The 23911-nt window shown below is 44.1% G+C and overlaps 2 protein-coding genes across 4 annotated transcripts; one reads left to right on the top strand and one right to left on the bottom strand.

Annotated features, from left to right (window-relative positions):
* Nucleotides 1-2703: 2703 nt before the first annotated feature.
* Nucleotides 2704-10483, bottom strand: nop53 (NOP53 ribosome biogenesis factor). The gene is made up of 13 exons (XM_048264212.1): nucleotides 10461-10483; nucleotides 10041-10256; nucleotides 9671-9753; nucleotides 9438-9534; nucleotides 8124-8332; nucleotides 7973-8028; nucleotides 7726-7821; nucleotides 7448-7549; nucleotides 6719-6889; nucleotides 5950-6125; nucleotides 3607-3673; nucleotides 3440-3516; nucleotides 2704-3344 (listed from the first exon to the last, which is right to left on the bottom strand). Exons 1-13 carry the CDS (start codon nucleotides 10466-10468, stop codon nucleotides 3284-3286), a joined length of 1419 nt encoding a protein of 472 aa, XP_048120169.1. The 5' UTR covers nucleotides 10469-10483; the 3' UTR covers nucleotides 2704-3283.
* Nucleotides 10484-10619: 136 nt separating this feature from the next.
* npat (nuclear protein, ataxia-telangiectasia locus) lies at nucleotides 10620-22781 on the top strand. 3 transcript variants are annotated; one of them, XM_048264171.1, is made up of 17 exons: nucleotides 10620-10858; nucleotides 11440-11558; nucleotides 11684-11744; nucleotides 11850-11928; nucleotides 12020-12060; nucleotides 12833-13069; nucleotides 13230-13305; nucleotides 13432-13555; nucleotides 13652-13743; nucleotides 13852-13933; nucleotides 14021-14117; nucleotides 14289-14393; nucleotides 14557-15777; nucleotides 15916-16028; nucleotides 19596-19689; nucleotides 19981-21356; nucleotides 22464-22781. In XM_048264171.1, exons 1-17 carry the CDS (start codon nucleotides 10828-10830, stop codon nucleotides 22542-22544), a joined length of 4029 nt encoding a protein of 1342 aa, XP_048120128.1. In that variant the 5' UTR covers nucleotides 10620-10827; the 3' UTR covers nucleotides 22545-22781. The 3 variants fall into 3 exon arrangements, with proteins under 3 accessions (XP_048120128.1, XP_048120127.1, XP_048120129.1); XM_048264170.1 differs by having other exon boundaries at nucleotides 10621-10959; XM_048264172.1 differs by lacking the exon at nucleotides 10620-10858 and adding an exon at nucleotides 11055-11212.
* Nucleotides 22782-23911: the final 1130 nt, after the last annotated feature.

The following is a 23911-nucleotide window of genomic DNA, read 5'->3' on the forward strand; positions in this document are numbered from 1 at the left end:
AGGCACACACAACCACACACACACACACATCTGTCAGCATAAACATGAAGGCTATACCTCCAATCCCAATTACACATTCACACATACAGACATGTGTGTCATTCACACACACACATGCAAATCCAAGAGAGGGGAGCAACAGAAAGGCTTGAGGCTGTGGAGGACTACTGACTCCAGCAGAGATACAGAGAGAGCCAGAGAGAGAAAGAGAGAAGAAAAGAAAAGAAGAAATGATTTCAGTTTTGTCTCACTGTCTAAGCCTCCAGGTAAGAGTTACAAGCATTGTCTTTTACGAGAGAGAATCACTCTCAGAATGTCTGTTTGTATATATTACTCGTGCCTGTTGGTTATCCAGTGTGACATTAATGTCGACCCACAGCGACTAGCGGCCTGAGCCTGGGAGAAAAGGCAGAAATGTGTGGCGAGTTGGACGATTCCTCTGCGCTCAGGAAGCCCACTCGTCATGTGGACGTCCCTCTGGCAGGCTGCTGCTCGTCCTCCACGCAAGGCCATCCAGCCCCAGAGCAGGACCTCTCAGCGCGACCCCAAGGAACATCTGGACACCTGGCGGCATTTAACCCCTGCCTGTGCCCGAGTCTCCCGAGTCTGGTTCCACGGGCAGCCTGCCAGAGCCTGCTGCTTCAGCCCCCACACCCCCCTGGGGCTCCCGGCCACAGGAACAGATGACCACAGAATGGCCAACGTAAGACTGGTGCAGCCGCGCAGAACACGCTTGCCCACAGGAGCTGCGTATGAAGGCTGGCAAAAGGAAGTTGCACCAGGTGCACAGGCATCAACAGATGGCAGTTGAGAAGGGTACCACACACAATACAGATTTATATGTATATATATATATATATATATATATATATATATATATATATATATATATAAAAAATATATATAAAACAAAATGTTAATTTCACTCCTGCAAAAAAGAGAACGGACTGCAAACTGACAGACCCATAGAGACCCAGAGAGGCTTTTTCGTCCAACCCAAAAGACAATGAGGATTTACATTCCAACATGTGCCCCTGTAGACTGAAGTCATAACCTTGGCGCTGTCATGCATTGCCAGCATGGCTCCACCAAGGCAGAGGGACTTTAATGCCTTGTATAGACACAGCTTGAAAGAGCAGAGGTGAGAGAGTACCATTCCAAGAGTGCAGTCAAGCACACAGTCAAGTGTGGCCACATAAGCAAAGGGGCTTCTGCCATCAGCATACTGTCCAATTCTGTTCCAGCTCAAGCTCCAGCTCAAGCTGTCCTCCTTGAATACCTTGCATAGACATGTCTGAGAGAGCTCAAGGCTACAGTACATGGCTGACAGCTCTGTTTAAGTTGGCTCATCTTGGCATGGACGTGCCTGGGGTAGCGTGGGAATTAATCGAGGGGGTTCACCTGACGGGCGCAGGGCTGCCTTTTAGGTAAAAGATTACATTATGAGATAATCAGCTTTACCTGGACTCTCAGCGTTAGCCCACTGTATTGCCTGGGGTAATACTCTCCGGCACGGGTAATTAAAGGTTTAACTAATGGTGGGGGAGGGGGCAATTAACTTTTCCCCTCCGCTGACCTCACTCAACACCATGCATGAAGTCCTCAGGGCCATGGGGGATGACACTCCATCTTGAGGCTGAAGCAGCTCCACTTCCTATGCTGAGAAAAACCACATACATAGGCATATTGGCTACAACACATACAAGAGGCTTTATATGTCCTCACATCCTGACTGAGTGCACATAGCTGAATGTTTATATGTCCCATCACATCCTGAGTGAGTGCACATAGCTGAATGTGACTGGCCCTCAGCAGGGGGGAGAAGGGACAAAAGGACTTAATGGAGGATTGTAGCCGACATCACACCCAGGGCTGAGTGGTTGCTTTAGGAGGGAACTACAGAGCTACTACTAATCCTGCGGAATGGACATAAGGGATGAGAGAGAGAACCAGAGAGCAAAACATAGGAGACACAATAGGAAGTGGAAAGCTGTCCGTCTCACCTGAACTGCCTGATAGCAATCATCTGACTGAAAATTGAATATTGATCTACAAGTGCATTGTGGGTAACCTGGATCCTTTTAAATGGAGAAAACCTAAGTGGATGTGTCTTGATTTACTGATCAGTCTCACAGAGGATACAAAATGAGAGTAAATGTTCAGCCTACTGAAACCTAGCACAGCTGAAGAAGTTTTTCTGAGGGGTCCACAATTTCCCAATTTAGATCCCATCCCATCTAATTTGTGGCTCTGATTGTCTATTCATGAGTGTGGAGGGGGGTGGGTCCAGGACACCAGACACCACTGTTGAGCCTTTTAGAGGTGTTCTAGGTGGTCTAATTCAATGAAACATCAATGACTGCCTGCTTGATCACCCCAGTGTAACGCTTGCAAAGGTTGCTCTGCTTGTGATTTCTTTTGGATAGGCATTCAGGGTACTGGTAGCACATCGCTGTGCTGTGAAGGTGAGCCTTTAAGGATCCTGTGCATGTCTGAAACCGCTCCGCAATCTAATCAACAAGAAATAGAGGACAACTCAGTTCTCACATGCTCAATGTCTCCAAAAACAAAACAAAAACATAAATGTCTCAGAATTGTAGTGTCACCCATGGCTGTAACCATTATAATGTATAGATGTGCAATAAAAATGACTTAAGCCCTATACTGTCCCAACTGATTGAAGACATCCAAACATCTGATAAGTCAAATACTTCACTTTTATTACCTTTTTGATTTGACATGTCATTACGAAGAAATACAAACAGAACTCATAACACAAGATTGAAAATCTTGACTTAATGTGGGTCTTTAATCGCCTTCAGTGTCCTGGCAGCTGTTTTGACAGGGATATTAAGCCATGTAGTTTGAATTAAACACTGACAGGGGCAAATGAAGTGTGATCTGCAGCTTTTTACTGAAAAGTATGAAAACAGCAGCATCATACTAAGGGGGCATTTTAGACCAGGGCATCTGAGACACAGACACAGGCTCCTTGAACAATAAGAAAACCATGTCTGCACTGATGTGAAATCTCCCATGATTTCTCACTGAGATGAGTGACCGAGTCATGGAAGGAAGGAAAGGGTCCTTGAGGTGAAGCCATCTAATTATCACAATGGCAGAAGGCAAACCACTGGTTGATTAAGGATGGATGTGTTTTAATTTCAGGTTTCTTGGCAAGGACATTGCGTGGTCCCAGATGGTGTGCTCCAGCAGCTCATCAGAAAGATCTCCATCCACCGAATAAGCCCAGTCTTGGCTGTAGGTTCATATGCACCAGTCTTTATGTAATGGCCTTGAAAGCTCTCTTCTCCACATACTTGAGCTTGTATTTTCTCTTGAACCTGAAATAAACAAAGCAATGCAAATGTTATTTTCTTATAAAACAACACTAGTATTTGTACTTCATAGACACTGTCCAAATGTGAAGCTGTCTTACTTGGCTCTTTCTCTGGGCTCAATCATGTTTCTCTTCTGAAAGCTCTTGAAACGGTCCTTGAGTACGCTGCCCTCTGGCTGTAAGATAGTGTTACAACAAACCATGTTGTGAAAAGGCCATAGAACAGCAATATACTTAGTGATGGGACTGTTGGACGACTATCTTACCTTAAGTCTCCGAAGGGAGCCGGCTAACTCATCACTCAATTGCACATCAAGATCAGGATTCTGGAACCTGTGACCAATGAGAACCAAAGTCATAAATGTATTATTGTGGTGCTAGGAGCATACAATGCAATTGAGTAGACAGTGATGCAAAGATCTATGGTGAACTGAACACAAATTTAAACACTTGTTTTCACTCAATTTGTCAGTAAAAGATGAGACTTTTTCAATGCACATTCAATTCAATGTTTCTCTCAACAAACAATGTTTGTTATTTAAGAGAAACTATGCAGTTTTGGCAATTTCTTTGCTGTTTTCTCGCTTTTCACTCGCAGGTTTCTCTGCAGAGCTCCCCCTACAGCCTCAGAATATATATTTTACGACACTCCTCAATCGGTCAGTTTGTCGTTTTCCTCTTTCCTGTTCCTCCGACAACGGTTTACGCACTTTTTGCTTCTTTTCGCTGGCTCTGCCATGATGAATGTCTGAGAAACTCCATCGCTACCTTGTTCTAGCCGGTGCCTGGCGTGTATGTGTGTAGTGCAGTAAAGCAATTCGTTACACTGGTTACTTCCTGACACAGAGTCCGCCGGCCCACCTGCCCAAACTTGCTAGGGTGTTTTTTTCCGCTCACAGGCGCTAGGGGGAAGCGAGACAGCCACCATTCAACCCGAAAAAAGTAATATAAATCATCCCATAGACTCCGAAGCTGTTAAGGCAAATTAAGTTAAAAAAAACCCTGCATAGTTCCCCTTTAAATCCGAGTTAGTGAGAACTTAACCTTCACCAAGACAACTCATCTACCAATCGCATCTGAGATATGTTTGAGTACTGACTGCCCACTACTGTTTTACTACTGTCCACAGCCTAATGTTTTTACTACTGTTTTCCTGCTACACTGTTTTTCATGCTATATTAGCACACATGACCAATGGCTTCTGCTACAATACTGAATGGCTGTAACCCTATTACCTCAACCTGTTCTTGCACTGACATAGTTTTTTATATTACCTTGTCTACATTATACTTTACCCTCTTATTCGTCCATATTATTTATGCTGGTCTCAAACTTATTCTTGCACTGTTGCACTACTTTTTGCACCTTCACTATGACACTCACTCTCTTGAGCACCTTACCATGCACACAGAACTACAGGCCAGTCCCGGCCCTGTCTCATGCTTGATCACCCTCAAGCACGCTGTGGATTTTTTCCTTTAATTTATATAGTATATTTAGTATTTAGTTTTATTAGTTTTTCTAATCTTCTACTGTCTGTGTGAGCTGAATGTAAAGGCCATGCACACACTAATATAGGCTTTACCAAATTAGTCAACAAACAAGCCAAATAATGAACATATTTTGTTCAGAAGGCTGTGTGGTTGGTGTGTGGGAACAATTTGATGGTGTGTATAGATCAGCATGTATGATGATACTGGTAAGTCTCTGGATGCAGCACAGCTGCTCTTTGCTTAGTGGTTCTCTGTGTCTGTGTCTGAGATAGACAGTGTTGTGTGTGAACGAGATCAAATGAACGCATTCATTGAACACGCTCATTTTTTCGTGAACGTTGATTTGAACGCAACACATTTTTTAATAAAGAACTTGAACGTGAATTAGTTCACATTATGTGTCATGAATGGCAGACCTCCCTGTAAATGAACGTTGGAATTTGTTTTCCATTGAAAACTGAGTGATCTGTTTTCTCTTTTGAAACGCAACGAGAGAAAGTTCCTCCCTCTATTCTCGCTGGTGCCGCTTAAATCATGCATCACCAGACAGAAATGGTTTTGACATTGTGTGCGCAATGCATTGCGGGCAACGTAGTGTCCGGCTGAGAATAGTTGAATAGCATACTGGCTTCTGCACAACGTTACCCGTGATGAATTGCAGCAGAGCCCGGTAGGCATAGCAACGCCAGCGTAGCGAGCAAATCCAGGCCTTGGAGGGCTGGATTTCATTGCACTAAGTATATAACTGGTCTACCTTGTCTGTACTGCTGCAAGTTTCATCACCTGGTAAGAAACCCACAATTGCAGTGTCATGAGCAAATGTCTACAATGAGCAGCTTCAAAGAACGTATAGTGATTTCTAGCTCGTAGTGTGAAAAAAAGTATTTATTTGAATATCTCACGAAAAAAGTAAAATGAACTGAACTTTGAACTAGTTCAGAATTAAAATTGTGAACTTTGAACGTGAACTGTTCACTTTGAGCATGTATTAACTTAACTTGAACTAGTTCAGAAAAGCTGTGAACTGGCACAACACTGGAGATGGAGGAGAAACATGCGTGTGTGTAAGATGGAGAGAGAGAGAAGCATGCATGTGCTAGAGCTCTGTGGACTCACTTGAGGCGTCCCAGGCGGCGGGGCTGGGTCTTCTGGGCCAGCTGCAGGGCCTTGCGGCGGCTCTGTCTCAGACGGGTGCGCTGTTCACGCTTCTTCAGCTCCAGCTGGATGGAGCGCAGCTGGAAGAGCTGCTGCCGCTTGCTGGTCACCTCCCGCTCTGTCCTCCTCTGCTGCTCCTGTGGGGCCACAGCAGAGACATGGTCAGAAGGACACTCCCTCCACACCACATGTCCACCCCGCACATGTGCAGTGCAGTATAGAACCTCTAGCCTGACCACAACAGTGTGTTCCTCAATATCCCTACATGCAAAGACCAGTCATATCTCACTCATTGCTCTCTAGGTTTCATTGGCAGTAAGCACAGTGCCATGCACCTGCGTGTCATAGTCCTCACATGGTTATAATGGTGTTAATGCTCTACTTTATAAGCAGTCTTGACATTATCATCTATATGATCTAACTAGAAGTACAAGTGCCAATATCCACTGTATGTGCCTGACCAGTACAACACTGATATAAATATACAATGTGCAACATTTTGTCCCTCAATGAACTGAATAGATATAGATCTGAATAGATAGAACAAAAGAACAGTATACATGTACATTTAGCAGATGCTTTATGCCAAAACAACTTTGAAGGACAAAGTAAGCTAACAATTAAATAATGGAGAATAATGGGAAATAGAAAGCAAAGTAACATCATGCATTTCAGTTTTGTGGGCCATAAAGAGAACAGGATATTTGTACATCAAACATCAATGTTTCACCTTCAGTTTGTCTGCCTTCTCCTTCTTCCTCTGTCTCTCCGTCTTCTTCTCCTGTTGTGAGCTGGAGACCATGCCAGTGTCTTCCTCGTCTCCCGCCATCTCATCAGCCACACCCTCATCCTGCTCCTCTTCGTCCAGAAGCCCTTGAATCTGCTCCTTAAATGTGGTCTCCTGCATGTGCAAGTCAATCAAATGGTCCTGAAGGATCAATCCTTCTACTTTGCTTGAACAATCAGGGTTCCCACTCTAAGTCAAATATAAAATTCAATGACTTTTCCCTGATAAAAAAACCTAAATTTCCATGACTTACTAAATAATGAATGGTACGATATACCGACCAATGATTTCCGAGCAGCCGCTTAGCACCCAAGAATCTTTTACTTTTTTAGAGCGGGAGATGAATAAATGGGCATTGAATAAACAAAGTTGGGCTAATCAAGCAAGCACTAAAGCTAATAACCAGACATACACCAGTTTTCCAGAGTGGAAATATTTGTATTAATGTATTCTGGCAAGTAAATGTTGCTACAACAAAATTCCCTGATATTCCATGACTCCCTGACTTCCCAGTGTTCTACATCAGAACAATAAGCTGTTGTGTTGCACTGTGTTGTGCTAATGTAGATTCAGCAATCTTCATTTATGTGAGCTGTACTCTTCTAGTGTCCTCAGCTATTTTAGCTTAGTGAGCTGAGCTGTATGGTAAAGTTTAAGTGGGGGTGGCTATACCTCAGTTGCTAGCTCCTGACGATTCACCGCAAGTTGCCTTTCCAGACGCTCCTCTGCCTTCAGCTTTTTCACCTCTACCTCATGGGCCTCCCGCAACAACTCCTGGAAAAGAAAAAAAACACACACGTCAGATGCAAACTACATGCTAACAACTGCAGTCATTCACAATCACAAAGCTGATATCACAAACACTATGTTGAACTTAAGACAGTCAACAACAATCATTTTATAAAATGGTATGTGTCCAAAGGAGCAGAGGGTGTGATCGGTAGCATCACCTGATGGGAGAAGAAGTCCGGGTTGTAAGAACCACCAGGTGCAATGACCTCAATGGCTGGAAGTTCTGACGGCCTCTCATTCAGTTTTTCTGGTCGCTGAAAAGAAAACAACAAAATGTTGTCCACGTCAACATCAGAAGCAAATGCAAACAGAAAATACTAGAACATTCAATTTACCCTCTCCATCCTTCCCCCAATCATCAATCAATACCTCAATGCAGTTATCAAGTCTTTCAACAGTGCTCACCTTAACCGGCTTCTTTTTGGTCTGTTCAAGGTAGAAGCCATCTGCTGTCTCTGCGGCTGTAAAATAGGAATGCTCGTCAAACATCAACACCAAAAAAATTCCAAAGCCAACAACCTTCAGTCAATAGAAGTCAATAGAAAAGGCTGCTCACGTTGATCTCCCCACAAGTCGTAGTAGGCCCTCTCAGGGTTGTTATTGGGAACAGTCTTCTCTCGTACTGGCGTTCCGGCTGCGAAGGCTGCTCTGCGGAGTTCCAGGAGCCTCTCTCTGCGAGGCACCACACCTTTGGCTGCCAGCTGCTCTGCCTGCTCCTGCTTGCGTCGCAGCTTCTTGGCATTGGGCTGCTGGTGGGCGAGAATACTGTAGAGACACAATTGAAGGAGTACAACACAATTAGCTTGTGTGATCTCATGAGCAACATGTACATTTGTACATTTATTTATTTAGCAGACACGTTTATCTACAGCGAATTACATATGCCAATTATATTACAAGAACCATTTCCCCCCAGAACAACTCAGGGGGTTAAGTGCTCAAAGGCACAATGGTAGAAGCCGGGAATTGAACCCACAACTATTCAGGCTACTGCGTGCTAGCCCAGCTCCTTAGCCACTAGACTACCACCTGCCCCATCAACATCAAGATGGTTGGTCAAAGCATTATATCAGGAGAGAAGGTTTCTGATTTACCCCACATACCATTTTTCCTTAGTATTTTCATGTGCACATGCAGACAACATACTGATTGATGCCAAGTGGGTAAAGAAAATGAGATTACAAGACCCCCAATATCACCAGTTTTGCATTTTGTTCCAAATCTAAAAAGTATTTTTTTTTTAATCTTCTACTGTCTACAGTACTACAGTGGAGTTTTTCATATTTTTATACTTATATATATATTTTTATACTTACTTTTTCTGCTGTAAGTGCATGCTGTGTGTGATGTCTGTATGCTACTAAGACCTTGAATTTCCCCTTGGGGATCAATAAAGTATCTATCTAAATCTAGGGCCAGCTATTGACAACAACCAAATATATTGGTTATATTGTGTATGCCCTCAGTTCCTAGGGAGCCATTCACACAACGGCCCCCCCAGGTTCCAAGTGTTTGTCTTCACATTTCCGAGGAAATACTGTGAGCGCAAGGATGGAATCATCAATGGGCATGTCTTTCACCGGCTGTACAAGGGTTGCACCAAGTAGCTGCTGGTGGGATTCGAACCTCTGACCTTTGTGTTGCCAGTCCATTCATCTACCCGCTGAGCTACACAAGCCCTATTCAGGTGGTTAATTGTGCCTCATCACCTCCCATTGACAGAGAGCCTACCAACAATTCTTAACAGGCCTTAGTTATAGACCTTCAGACCAGTGAGTGTAAGTGAACAGAAAAAAGGTTTAGCAGTTTCAATGCAAACAAGACCAGAGAATTGGTGTGAATCGAGAGGAAAGAAAATATAAATGCTTACTCTTTCGGTGCCGGGATGTGGGAGTTTGCCTGAAGTATGAGGTCTACCTTCAGGGGTCGCTTGTTTTTCCTTTTCTTCTTGTCTTCCTCTTCACCACCTATAAAGTACATTAAAAAGTTAATCATCAAAACAGCGCATGCAAACAAAACAAAATGCAGACCTACCAGCCAGACTGTCCCATGTTTAAATTAATATTACGTTTCAAATTGAGTCATCACCACGTCATTTATTACCTGTAGGCAAACTCTCCTTTTTCTTTGACTCCCCAATGTCCAAAAAAAACAAACTGTCATCTGATTTGTCTGCAATCAATCCCCTGAGAAGCAAAACGCAACCGCATAAATTAGTTCCAATATTATATGTTAACAACGACAACCTGGGCAAATGTTTGACATCACTGCTTGTGTAACCTGATGGAATGCATTAAATGGATAGCTCGCTAGATCGACCTTGACAAACATAACATATCACACGCTATTGTCATTCTTTTCATGACAATCAAATCACGCCGACATATTACAGCAAACGTGGCTGTCTTAAGTAAAACAAATCAGGTATCCATCTGGAGTTAAGCTTGCTAACTCTAACTGTGCTGCTGCTCACCCCGTGGCCCTCTCCTGAAGTCGCACGTCGTCCAAAAACTCCTCCACATCCTGAATGTCACTGAATTTATTCCAGTTCTTTTTCTTATTTTTGTTAACACGTTTCTTCCGACCAATGTTTAATTCCGAGGTGTCTGTTGAGCTTTTGAGTGATAAAAAGCCTGGCTGACTTACAGCCACGCGTTTATGCTTTCTGGCCGCTGCCATGTTGGTTTTCCTAGAGAAGACAGCAGCAACGGACAGTAAAAAGGGAAATAACAACACGTACACAGGATATAGCCTACTAAAATTAGATCATAGCAGCGTTTGTTATAAAGTGGTTAAAATGATCGTGTTGCTTGCATTTCTATAAATAAATATATATGTATACAAATATTAATATTGGGCAAATTCACTCATACAAAACTTTAGCAAAACGTACCGTAACATCAATCTTGAATGGAAACTAGGACTTTTATATTGATAGCATTTGTAGGCGCACTTACGCATATCCGTAGGTGCCTGCAGCTTCACATCGCCACAAAGTAGTTTCATGTCGAGGCGGTGTTGAAGATACTCGCGAAACATTCCTTTACCTTTTTTTTATTTGATTATTACTATGTTATCTTGCTATTAGTATGTGCACCTGTGATGTATATGTGCTATGTAATTAAAAAGACAGATATTTTGGCAGATTATGAACTTCATTTCCCACAATGCAGTTCTTACATATACTCGCCAAATTCCGGGTGACATGAGCGAGTTTCCGCGCGTTTTCGGATTTGGGACTGACTACACAGTTAGCGAAGATGTTGGTGGAAAATAGAGTTGTGTACAGTTGTAGGTCAAGTTAAGTGGAAAATGTGATTCTGTTGGAGTTATAACATTAGCGAGATATTCAATCATGTTGCTACCATCTGATATTGCGCGACTTGTTCTTGGTAAGATCTTGTTTGTATGGATCCCGCTCCTTGAGTAGGTTAATGCTAGCCTATTGGTTAGCCAAATGCTCGCTAGTCTGTGACATTGGTTGTTTTTTGGCAACGTTAACTGGTCATTCAAGGATAGCCCGAGTTTGTTATTGTCATTGTTTAAACGGCACTGACCCATTTGTAGTTTAGGACTAACACCTCTTCAGTGAAAGTATGCCGAGGAGTGTGTCTGTGCGTTGAAGCTAACTTATTCTTAAACTAGGTCTGGTTTTGTTGACAACATAACACTAAGGTCTTTATCGTGGTCGACAGACATCGTGTCCGATCGTTAACTCTAACGTTACTTGTAACCCTCCACTCCGCTTCATGCTATTATAACGCGACGAGTTCAGCTTTGCGATATAAACGTAAATAGTGTTTACAGAATGTCAAACAATGTTGAGAAACATTAGGTCTTATGTCTGATGATGTTGGTGTACGTCTCGACAGGGTATCTACAAGAAGAAGGTCTCAGTGGCACAAGTAGAGCATTCATTCTGGAAAGCCCCAATTTGAAAGAGTATGCAGAGCACAGTACAGAGGATGGACTTATTCCAGCCTGTGTGTTTGTAAGTATTCTAGAGTGTATACAAGTATTCGGCCATTACTGGTTTCATTCGTTTGCTGACATTGCGCCTAAATGCATAAGACCAATAACATTAATGACCAAGCTACTTTTCTGCCTTCTTTTCAGTCACTTTTTGGGAAGAACCTGAAAACTATTTTGAATGAATATGTAGCTTCCAAAACAAAGGGTAAGCGATGAGCTCTTTTGAGACGAAATTAAGTTTATTTTAACTCCAAATCTTGGATGGGATAGAGCCTCTGACATTACCTATATACTGATTGTCTTCTCACAGAAATAAGTCAAGAAAATCATGCCCCTGCCATGTTGTCATCATTATGGAAGAAGCTGGATATCACTCTTAATCAGATCAAGTAGGGTTTCATACTCCTTATACTCGTATATAATATATTGGTACAATGCAGACTTTAACATTAAGTACATCTTATTTCATGTTTTTTGCAGATGTTTGGAGAACTCTCCAATTGTATATTCCAGCCAGAGGAGTAAGTAGTCTAATTACAATCTACATACTGTACTCCCTGATCCATGTTCCCACTGCAGCCTCTAATTTGTGTGCCCCATCTACCCATAAGTCCCCCTTTGGAAAAAGTTCAAATGTACACCCCATGAGAACACCTCATCCCGCACCTCATTACGTTACTACTTTGTGTTGGTATAGGTAGAGGTAAAAGTTGCAGGGACCTGTTTTGAGCAGTCTTCGACAGACCAAAGTTGTATACCTTCTATGATAACATCATAGAAGAAGGTAAAATGCTCATTTGAAACAGAGGGATTTTAAAGTAATGAATGGAAGCTGGGACAACTGCAAATAGTTTTCATCAACCTGCAAGGCTTTTTTACTTTAATTTAGCCTAATTGTCTAAAGAACATTTCTAAGTTGCAACCCATTAGCTATTCCCTGAAGGCCCATGTGTAATGTTCAGTTTAGCTCTTTTCAGTTTAGCTCTTTTCCCTAGTTCAGGTCATTTATTGCATTTAAACTTATGAAATTTGAAGAACAAATAGAACATTTGAGGCATTTTAAAACTTTTGACCAGTAGTGTAGTTTAAAGCTATATCTGGAAGTTGGATTAGACTTCTTTTCAGCATGTAAACAAAATTGGTTCATACAATTCAGTTTTATAATTCTATACTATGAGTTGTATCATTTTATACAAGATTTGTTTATAGGTGTATATTATGAGGTTAAGCTTTGGAGGCGATGAATGTTGTGATGGTGCTTATTTTGTCTACGTCTTTTGTTTACTTCTACAGTGCGTACAAAAAATGGCATCATAAGAAACCGGGCCCTGGCAAGTCCTATGGCGTGTCCCAGTCCTAGTGGTGTGATGGCTCCTTCTCCCAGCTCATGTGCACCCAGTCCCCTCCCCACCCCGCATGGCGCTCCTGGACATTCCACCCCTGTGTGTGTCTCCCAGGCTCGGCTGTCCCCACTGACTCTCAGTCACCCCCATGTCCAGGATGTGAGCCGCCTGTCCATCAACTTGAGCCGTAAGAATGAATAGGCAATCTCCAACTCCTTTTCCCAGTATTTTTTGTTAACATTTTTAACATTTCTGGTTTGAGAGAGCTCTGTTTTTAAACCATTGAGTACATTGAGGTGATTTTACAATCACAAAACAGGTTTTAACAATTGGCTCATTTTATTCAGACAATACCCCACTGCAAATAATTGTTCCTGACCAGAGGCTTACTCCTGGGCCGTTATCTCCAGCACGCAGGAAATGGTAAGACATTGTATTTGGTAGTAACAGGCTGAAGTCGGTTAAGTCAATAGGAATGAATGGTTTATCATTAATAACATGGTAAAACCACTTTGGGATACTGCCTGACCAAATGTCCTTCCATTTCAGTGATTCACCTAGAAGAAGAGGGGGGTGCCTGGCCTCAGGGAGTGGAACGTCACGGGCAAACATCACGTCCAGTGGTCTCACTCAAGAAGGACAAGGCGAAGAAGTGGTGTCAGAGAATTTCCCTGTGAGTATTTTTTGCTCGTTGTGTGTTTTTTTTATGTTTCACATTTTACTTAGAAGGCGTCAAGATCTTTCATGTGGAAATATTTTGCTTTCACAGCAAATGGTAATAGAAAATGCCCGTGAGAAGATTCTAAAGGACCGTTCGCTACAAGAAAAGCTTGCTGAAAATATTAACAAAATACTTGCCAGGTAAAAAGAAATGTATGCATGTTTAATGCATCTTAATGCATACAGTATAAGCATATGGACCTTGAAATGTGCTGTCTAAAATGGTTCAATATTTGATTTCCTGCTTAGTGACAATAGTCCACAAGCTTCAAAGGCAGCATGCAGCTCAGTGGATCAAGACCAGTCCATTGATGAAATTCTGGGCCTACAGGTAATATGCTAGTTTCCTTATCTGTCTAAACATGCTGTTGCACTTTGAGATCCACGTAATGACCTGGCTGTTTGATTCTTTGTGTAGGGAGAGATCCACATGACTGATGATGCCATTCAGGACATTCTAGAGCAGACGGAGTCTGACCCTGCTTTCCAGGCTCTCTTCGACCTCTTTGACTACGGTACGTCCTGAGGGCAAGGGCATTCGCTGTGATCCTTGCTGTCTTTATTTTTGTCACAGATTATGCCAAAATAGATCTTATTTCTCTTTTTCTGTAAAAAAGTATATTAGCCCAAAGGGGATGCCAGTATTGAGGTCACGTTCTCTGTAACAAGACGGCTTTTGACTCCAGGTAAAGAGAAAACCACCGGTGCTGAGGAGGTTGAGGGAGGCCAAAGAGACCAGGAGAGCCAGGACATTTGTCATGTGGAGGAGCCCACCGAGACTGGTCACCTAGGTAATGACAGACGATCTTTGTTGATTTTGAGTAGATTTCATCAATTTTCTTCTGTTGAAGTGTTGAAATGGTGGTGTAACACATGTCCTGTAGACATAAGCTCATAGACATGAACATGAGCATGACCATTCTACCCTTCCCCCAAATGTCTTCCATGTTAAAGGTCCTGTGCAGGAAGACTCTGCATCCTGTGCCGAGCCCTCAGCTGTACCTAGAGCAAGGGCGAGAGGAGCTCAAGAGGCCAAGAACAAGAGGAAGTCCACTCTGTCCTCAAATGCACCCAAGAATCCTGCTCCAGCGCTCCCCTCAGGGCTGCCTCCCAGCCAGCCAGCCTCTGAGAGCCCGGTCTCAGGCCGAGGGTCTTCTGCAGACCCAAAGCAGAGGGTGGGCAGGAGGCACACGCGGCCCTCTCAGCACCTCTCTCAGGCCAGCAGGAGCACAGACATTGAGGACACGGTGAATATGGATGTAGACGACCCGGTGGTTCCCGAGACCGACTCTGTGTCATTGGCACAGGAGCAGTCTCAGGTCAGCAAAGGCCCCGGTGCGGAACAGCCTCCGGCCATAGTGGGCAGCCAACTGCTAGGAACAGCACGTGACCTCCTGTTGACCGCTTCGGCTCCTGTTGCCACAGCCGGATATGAGGGGCAGCAAGAATCAGCGCAGGGACATGGTGCTAGTCGCTCCGCAGAGAAAGCACCAGAGGTTCTGCGTGGATCTAATAACAAGGGGCCTGTTGGAGAAGTGGACCAGTCCAAAAAAGAAGGCCCTCTGTCCCAAGGAGGGCAAGCTGTGCAGAAGTCCCAGACGCCAGACAGCTTGAGAGGCTCAGGGGTCAGTGTTTTGCCCCCATCGGCTCCAGCTGCTCGTCCCGCGGCTGTGCCCTCGTCCTCCTCGGCTGCGGAGACCGACCCCGGTCAGATTGTCTCTCTGAAGATCATAGTGAGTGATGAGCAGGAGCAGCCCTCCACAGACACGTCACTCAGCCAGGCTGTCTCCAGCATCAGCGAGGAGCGCATCCCCACCATATACCTCTCCTCCCCCGCCAAGTCGCCGGCCAGGGGGGTGCTGCTGTCTGCCCCCAGCTCCGGGGTGACCCCCGAGGAAACGGTCCAGGCAGTTAGCTGTCTTCAGAGGACTGAGGTCACTCAGGACGGTCATCAGCCATTAGCCCCCGGAGGTGCTGGAGACGGCTTCTTCCAGCTTCTGCCAGCCAGCACCGGACCCAGCAGCTACTTTGTGGTGACGGACCAGGTGCTACCAGGAGACCATCAGTCCAGCGTGGTTGTGGTTCCAGGAGCGCCGGCTACCCAGAGTAAGCTGACCACGTTGCCCCAAGTTCTGGCTACGCCACCGCGGTCACGGACTGGACCACAGCCTTACGGTACGGCACAACACTTTTTATGCGTCTTGTGACATGTTGTAAAGTCATGCAGATGAAATAGCAGTGCCTCTAGTTCTCTTCAACTGATTGTTAGTATAGTGAAATGTAACACCAGTGTTGCTCTCCAAACGTGTTCAGGTTCAACCTTCATCATATCCTCACCAGTCCAGTCTATGCTACAGAGTGTAATGTTGCCCGTATCCGTGATGAGTCAGAACAACACAGGGAAGTTCACCATTGTGCCCAATCAGGTATGTGCCATTTGTTTTGTTCCATCCAGACTGTTACCAAACCAGTGCGTGGGACACTATAGCCCCTTGCAGACATACACTGGAATCCAGACATGATCCAGATGTCACGGGGTGGGTTGTATGTTTGAACACACTTGTCTAGGTCAAATAATACGGACATCACCCGGACCTTACCCTACCTGGCCCCTCGTACTAAGTCCGCATGTCACGTGGGTGAACGTATGTCTGAACACAAAAGGGTAAGACGCAGGTGATTCACACGTAGCAAGGGGGAGTGGTGATGACGTCTCTTTTTAAATCAATGTCTGTCATTTTACATTGACTGAAGACATGACAACGTTAAGGATGGCCGAGGTAACGTACTCACACAAGAACACACACTGTAGACACTTCGAACACCGAAGAGACCGCTTATTGTCCTGTATTCACTTGGCGTAGCATACCACCACAGGACAATGGCCAGTCTCTGATGTGGCTCCAGTGTAGTGTAGTGTAGTGTGGTGTGTTAATGCAGGTGCCACCAGATTTAAAACAAAAGTGCACCGACTCAGATGAAAATGACTTCTCCACTGTTCATCATTAAAGTTAGAGCATCTGTCCAGAGCAGTTCACCGCTAGGTCTCCCATGGCTCATTGTGCTTCTCTGGTGCTGCTGCTGCTGCTGCTGGGCATGCAGCAGCTCTCTTCCTCCTCCGATCAAGTCTTATGGCAAAGAAAGCTGCTGTATCTTTGCTTTGTATCTTCTCCAACCTGCCTGAATTTCACGCTCTCTCCTCGACGCTGCATATGCAATCCATTGCCAGTATTGCTGTACAGATATACACCACCATGTCCATGCTGAATGTAGTAAACAAACGTCATAACAACCTGAATCCCCCAGACTATTTACTCAGGTATGAATGAGACCCACCCAGGCAAAGTCTGTGCGTGAGGGTCTTGTGTGAACACTCAAGTCCGCGTGAGATCCGGGCCCAAATTACCAGGGCGTCTGGACGTCATGTCTGAAAGTGGCTTGTGGGATTAAGTCATGTTAACGCCAGATAACACCGCCATTGATGCGCAGAGAGGTTTATGAATGTCTCTTACCGGCTCGGCATCAACTACTGTGCAGGTTATGCAGTTGTGGACATTACGTAGTGTTAATTTTGTCACCTATTTTTAATTTAGTCTTAGTCTTGTGACGAAATGTCCTTTTTAGTCTTTGTCATATTTAGTCATTCAAATATCATTTTTGTTAGTCAAGTTTTAGTCCACTAAAAGTCTCCGTCATTTTAGTCTAGTTTTAGTCAAAAAGAAAACTAAAGGTATCTTAGTCTTAGTCAGTTTTAGTCAACACATTTTAGTCTTTTTTTTATAACAAATTATTTCTGATTACCATTTGAGTCAAATAGTGTTTCACACATCTCAATTTTCCAACAATATTGTGTGTCCACAGGGCTACTCGTCTGTTATAATTACTCATTCTGATTTTTTGTCAGTCAGTATGTTTACATGCACAGGTAAGTCGAGCTACAGTTATAGCTCGGCTGGGATTTGACTGTAGACAGTAAAAGATTTGACTGGACCACTGTCATATTCGTAGACCACTGTTTCTCAAAGTGTGGGGTCGGGGATCACTGGTGGTCCGCAAGCTATCCCAAGTAGTCCGTGAGAAGACGTGGTAAAATATAATATAGATGAGTTGTTTGCAATATTGAACCAACTTGTATGTAAAAACAGTTCTGCAACACTGTCTATGTAAGATATGCCAGTTTAAATCATACAGTATGAATCCACACAATAAGCAAAGTGGTTCAGTGAGTAGGCCTATTGTGTAGACTAATTATTGGCTACTGTTGAAGTAGGTCTAATCTTTTTTTTTTTTTTTTTAGCTAGGGTTAGTTAAGTGGTCCTGAAACTGAAAAAGTTTGAGAAACACTGTCATAGGCCAAAGTATTAATGTTCCTTCGCTAGATGGCGATATGCGCCCAAACACAACACATTCCCCAAACAGACTCTCCATCTTAGCCATCGCTAACTTGCTAGCGAACATTCCATATTAGCTTACTTGCTAGCAAACTCTGCATCATCAGTCTAACTAGTTAAATAGTTGACATTACATGATGAACATTTTCGTATGGACATTCTGGGGGATGTTAATTTGTATAAGAGAAGCTTCAACTTCTGGGTATGTAGCATTGTGGCATAAAGCTTAGGTAGTTAGCTTGCTAACTTTGGCAGAAATCTCCAGTGTTCTTGTTCCATGTAGTTTCGTGTTGCAGCCACAGGGTTGCAGCAACAGCACGTAGACTAGCCTACAGGAAAGCTGTTGCGTATGAACTCATTCAGAATATTTTGAAAACATTACAGCTAGATATTCTGTCTTCTCATTTTGTAGACGAAAATGAAGAGATTTTATCTTAGTTTTTATTTCATGCAAAACATTTTAGTCTCTCATCTTTTTTAGGTCAACAATAATGCATCTTAAGATAGTCTTAGTCAGTGATTCAGGACATTACTGCCGTATCGTCTCGTCTTAGTCATGAAAAAAAAGGTCGTTGACGAACATATTTCCTCTCGTCTCGTCTGACGAAATTAACACTAGACATTACTCATTTATTTATCTTTATTATTTTCATCTGCCGAGTGATTCATTTAGAACTAAAAGCTAAGTCCTGGCAAATCTGATTTTGTTTAATGTTATAATCAGATGCATGCATGCTGGATGTGACATTGGGAGTGTTGCTACATTGACTGCCTTTGATTTCGAAGTTCAAGATTGACTTCAATCGACTTCAAACTGAAATTGTAACACCCCTAATCATTAAAAATTAGATAATTTTATCATACTATTTTTAAAGGTACTCTAAGCGATGTTATACGTTTATTAGGGTAAAACATTTTGTGTCACTTACAGCAAACATCACCTCACCATCCGCTAGCTGCCTGTGTCCTGAATACACTGTAAAAAATGCAATCTCTGTGGACAACCCAGGCTCCAAAAACAGCCACAAAACAACTTGGGCAAACCTTGCCTATAAAAACATAACAAACTGTTCTGGCATATCACAGACAAAATGCGCGTTTAGGAGGGTTTCAATTGCACGGGAGGGAGGGGGAGCAAGTAGCGAGCTAGCTTTCTGTTTTGTTTGAACGTCAACAGAGTGATGTTACCCAGCATCGCTTAGAGCGCCTTTTTGTTGTGCCATACTATGTGCCACAAACTTGCCCTTCAATGGCATGTCTTTCTGAAGCATGAACGTGGTATTTTGTGACTCTTCTTGTTCTGTTTACATTTGTGTGTATCAGTTTTTTTTAACAGTGTCCTAACTGAATGCAATGAGAGTCACTGTGACTGTATCAGACAATATCAGTTTGATTACTTTGTTTTCAATTAGAATGTGCTAGAGGAAGTGACATGACACAGTGGTGTGCACCGCAGCATTTTGAGTTGATCTTTTACCGTTTCTATTTTGTTCTGTTGCGTTGAAAAGATATACTGAGCGAGAGACATGAGTTTTAAACAGATGCGTCTTCAAATGGTTTTTGGCAATGAAGTCAAGTCACACACGTCTAATCTTTTTGAAGGTACTAACTTTGCCCTGCACAACATCTGTGACCCAGCCAGCAACCCTAGTAGCAAAACCCAATATGGCCCCTCAACAAGATGCCAGCAACCTTGGTGAGCCTTTCTTTTTTCCTCTGCTATTGAAGGAAGTTTTAAAGTAGTCATGCTCCACATAGCTTCTACAACACTGTTAACATGTACACAAATGCAATTACTGCTAACGGTATGCTAGTACTAAATGCCATAATGCATACTGCAATTAGTTATATTCTTTCTGATTGTTGAGGCTTTATTGAATTAATGTTTTAGTTTAAATTGACTCTTTTTACTCAAAAAAACTTGGAGGTAAGACATGAAAAATATTGATCCCATAAAGAACAACAGAAGCATTTGTTGATGTTTCAGGTAAAACGGTCAAGTCGATTGCTGCTCCACCAGAGAAGGTAACTGCTCCACCACAGAAGGTAACTGCTCCAACACAGAAGATGGCTGCTCCTGTACCGAAAGCAGCTGTTCCTTTGCAATGTCAGAGCACAGAGCCAGGGAAGGCTGGAGGTGCTCCGGGCCATGTGAGGATGCTCTGCTTCGACGCTCCCTCCTCAAACACACCAACCCCGCCAGCAGCTCCAGCTCCAGCGCCCGTGGGCAGTGGGAGCCCTGCCACACAGACTAGGAGTCCGGCCCCCACCGGCTCGCCCCCCACTGAGAAACAGACAAGCAGGGAGGGCGGGCGTGCCGAGACCCCTAAACCCATCATCCTCGGAGGGAGCAGGTCCAAGAGGAGGGTGGAGACGGTTCGGGTGGAGGACCAAACTCCGCAGCCCTCTGCTTTTACAGCGCCACAGAACAGGGACACATCGGTTAAGATCCCGGCTGCATCAGCAGGGAAGGACAAGAGCTCCGACGCTCCCAAAGCAGCAGCAGCAGCAGTCCAGCAGGGGCCCAGCACACGGTTCGAGTCCAGGAGGAAACCCCACATGACGGAGAAGCCCGACGCAGGACACACTTCTAGCAATGTGGCCCAGAACACTAAGCCGTCAGAGCGATTGCATCTGCAGAGCGCAAAGTCCACAGGAGCCAAGAGGGACGGAAAAGAGTCTGGCAAACAGGAAATGGTTAAGGCCCAAGATGGCCGTGCGGTGACAGAAGAGAGGACAGCGGCCCCGCAGGGGGCCTCTCCTGTCACTGCCAACAAGGAGAACGAGCTGGAGGCCCACCGGGGGAAGGAGAGGGGCCAGCCAGCATCCCCAGCCCCGCTGGACCCTGCCTCCGCTCCCTCCGCAGCAGCCAGCAAGGCCCTGAGCAAGACCAGCCCGCTGACCAAACAAGCTGCCGAGATGCTCCAGGACATCCAGGGCCTCCACCCTGCAGCCACCCCACCCAGGAAGCAAGGGCTGGGCTGCCTGGACCTACCGCTGCCCAGAACCCCCGGCCTGGGCCGTCTGCAGGAGGACTCGCTGGACGGGCTCCGCACGCCGGGCAGGCAGCGGCAGGGGCGCGAGGGAGAGGGCACGCCACGCCACCTGCTGCCTCCGGCCACGCCCGAGCTGCCCTCCTGCAGCCCGGCCAGCGAGACGGGCAGCGAGAACAGCATCAACATGGCCGCCCACACGCTCATGATCCTGTCCCGCGCGGCGCGCACCGGGGGTCCCCTCAAGGACAGCTTACGGCAGGAGGAGGCAGCCGCCCCCACGGTTGCAGCCAAAAGCAAGAAGCGCAAGCCCGGCGAGTCCAGCCCTGCTGACCAGAAGGAGCACTCCAGCAGCAAGAAGAAAGCGAAAGTGAGTTTCACCAACCTGCATCTGCAAACACTACCATTCATCCTTTTCATCAGTGTACTGTCTAGTGCCCATGTGTTTTTATATTTTAGTTAGCGTACGCTTTTATCCAAAGTGACAACATTATAGTTACATTACAACATTAGTTAACATGATGGCAACAAAAGTGTCATTAGAGTTGTATATTTTGTACAAAGTATGACTCAATTAAATGAACTGATTATGGTTGATGATGGTTAAGGTGAGTTTTTAAATGCTTCTTGAATGTACCAGGGCTGTCGCTAGAAGGCACAGCACTTGTTGGATCATTCTATCACCTAGGAAATGTGAACACAAAGGGATTTCACTGTGAACTCTTGGTGCTGAGGGACGGCCGAGAGGACTGACCCATCATAGGAGCAATGTGGTTGAGAGGACCTGAATCATAGTATTGAGATTAGGGATGTAATGATTACTGGTATAATGGTAAACCGCCATACAAATTTTGACGATAACAATTACCGTTTTTATTTCAAATATGTTGACTATAACAATTACCGTTTTCATTTCAAATATCATAATTATCACGGTTGATTAGCACGATGTGGGAACCGTGTGGTTAATCCTTCCCAGCTTCATCCGAGCCTACTTTTGACATAGGCCTGGTAGCCTACAATGAAACAAAACAGGTACCCCACTAATTCTGTTGTCTAATTGATGGATTTAAAGGGATATTCCACCATTTGGGGAATTACACTCATTTTCCACCTCCCCTTGAGTCAAACAATTGATTTTTTACCATTCTCCAGTTCATCCAGCCGTTCTCTTGAGTCTGACGATACCACTTTTAGCTCCAGCACTATAACCGTGAGGTTACATTTTCATACCGTTACATCCCTAATTGAGATGGTGGTGGGATGGGGCTGATCCAGTGGCTGCCCTATAGAACAGATTGAGGGATTTGAATGTAGTCTGCCAGCTACAGGAAGCCAATCAAGAATGACTAGTGATACTTTCCTCAGCACAGGAGTAACCCTGGCCGGGTTGAATGATGATGTTGTGTGATGAGGGGCTTTGATGTACGTCCTGCAAATATGTCTGTTTTAACATCAAATTTCATATTGCTCACAGAAACAGAAGAAGCTGTTGGATTCTTTCCCTGATGACTTGGACGTTGACAAGTTCCTGTCATCCCTGCATTATGATGAATGAGGACTGCACTAAGTGAAGCAGTGGAATGCTGTTTGTGGGGACTGTAAACCATGGATGTACTTTGAGCCTGGTGGATGCCACCATTAACTGCAGAAATGGTTAAGGAGTGTGAATCACAATGCTGTATATATATAAAAAAGTTGCTCTGTTTTTCTGGTTGCAACATGGTAGATCATATTTAAGTACAGTTGTAAATACACATTCAGTTAACTTTTATTAAATGTCCCAATTTTGAAATTGTTGTTACTGTCATTCTGTGAAACCCTTTTCTGAAGGTTAATTTTTTAAAGGTGTATGTATGCAAAAGCTGCAATAGTGACTACCTGAATCGTCTAAACACATTATATAATTTTAAAAATTATCCTTGAAGCAATATATTTACAAATAAAAAACAGCTTTTGTCTCATGGTTCACTAAACATGGTGACATTTTTGTAGTTTTGTAATTTTATATTTAGCAGTCAGTTCTGTCACATGGCCAGCATAAGTATAAATAAAATATGCTTTAATATCAATGACATTTTGCTGAATTGTTAGGATAAGGCTAGATGTTGTAAACCAAGTAAAGGAAGAGAAGCAAGCTGGGCGTACACAGCGCAGTAGTCTAAATTAGACAGCAGTATCATCAACAGTCACCCCTTCCTTTACTTCTGTTGTGACTGCAGTCACATCACAACCTGCTGACCGTTGACTGAATTAATGTCTTGGATGTTAGTCAGTCTCTGGAGGGCAAACCATTTCTACAGCAACTCTCAAACCATATAAGGGCAATGCTCACACAGGTCTCAAACCTAAGGGCAATGCCCATACAGGTCGAGCATATCAAGTATAGGCTAGTAGCTGGTAGGGATGGGCAAAGAGAGGCTTTATGAAACACTGAAACGTTCGAAGCAATTGTGCCGAATTGTTCCGAAGCTTTGAAACAATTCCGACACCTAAGAGCTGTTTAGGGTGAAACAAATCTGTCAAATGCTTCGTATTGGAGACGTAGTCTTTAAAGTTCGTGGCTCGCTGTGTTACATGTGTTCAGTCTTTGTCAAAAGCTAAGCAGCGTGCCCTAGGTCAATTACTGGATGGGAGCCCACATGAAGTCACAGTAAAGAGAATCTTATTGCTGCCACTATGTGTTCTCTAAATCACTTTCTTCTTATAAAAACTCTCGATTTTTGACCATTCTGAGAGTTTAGTTGAAACTGTGTGGTTAATGGTGAAGTAAGAAAACAAACAGATACGATCTGAAACAATACCTTACAAGTCAAACGAAGATCGAACCACATTTTAGCAGCCTGGGCTACCGTGCAAAAAAACACCCTTACTAACCTCTACACCATCATGGTTATTGCTTAAGAGAAAGCTACACTGTCAATT

The sequence above is a fragment of the Alosa alosa genome, chromosome 15 (assembly GCF_017589495.1).
Source record: "Alosa alosa isolate M-15738 ecotype Scorff River chromosome 15, AALO_Geno_1.1, whole genome shotgun sequence".
NCBI lineage: Eukaryota > Metazoa > Chordata > Actinopteri > Clupeiformes > Clupeidae > Alosa > Alosa alosa.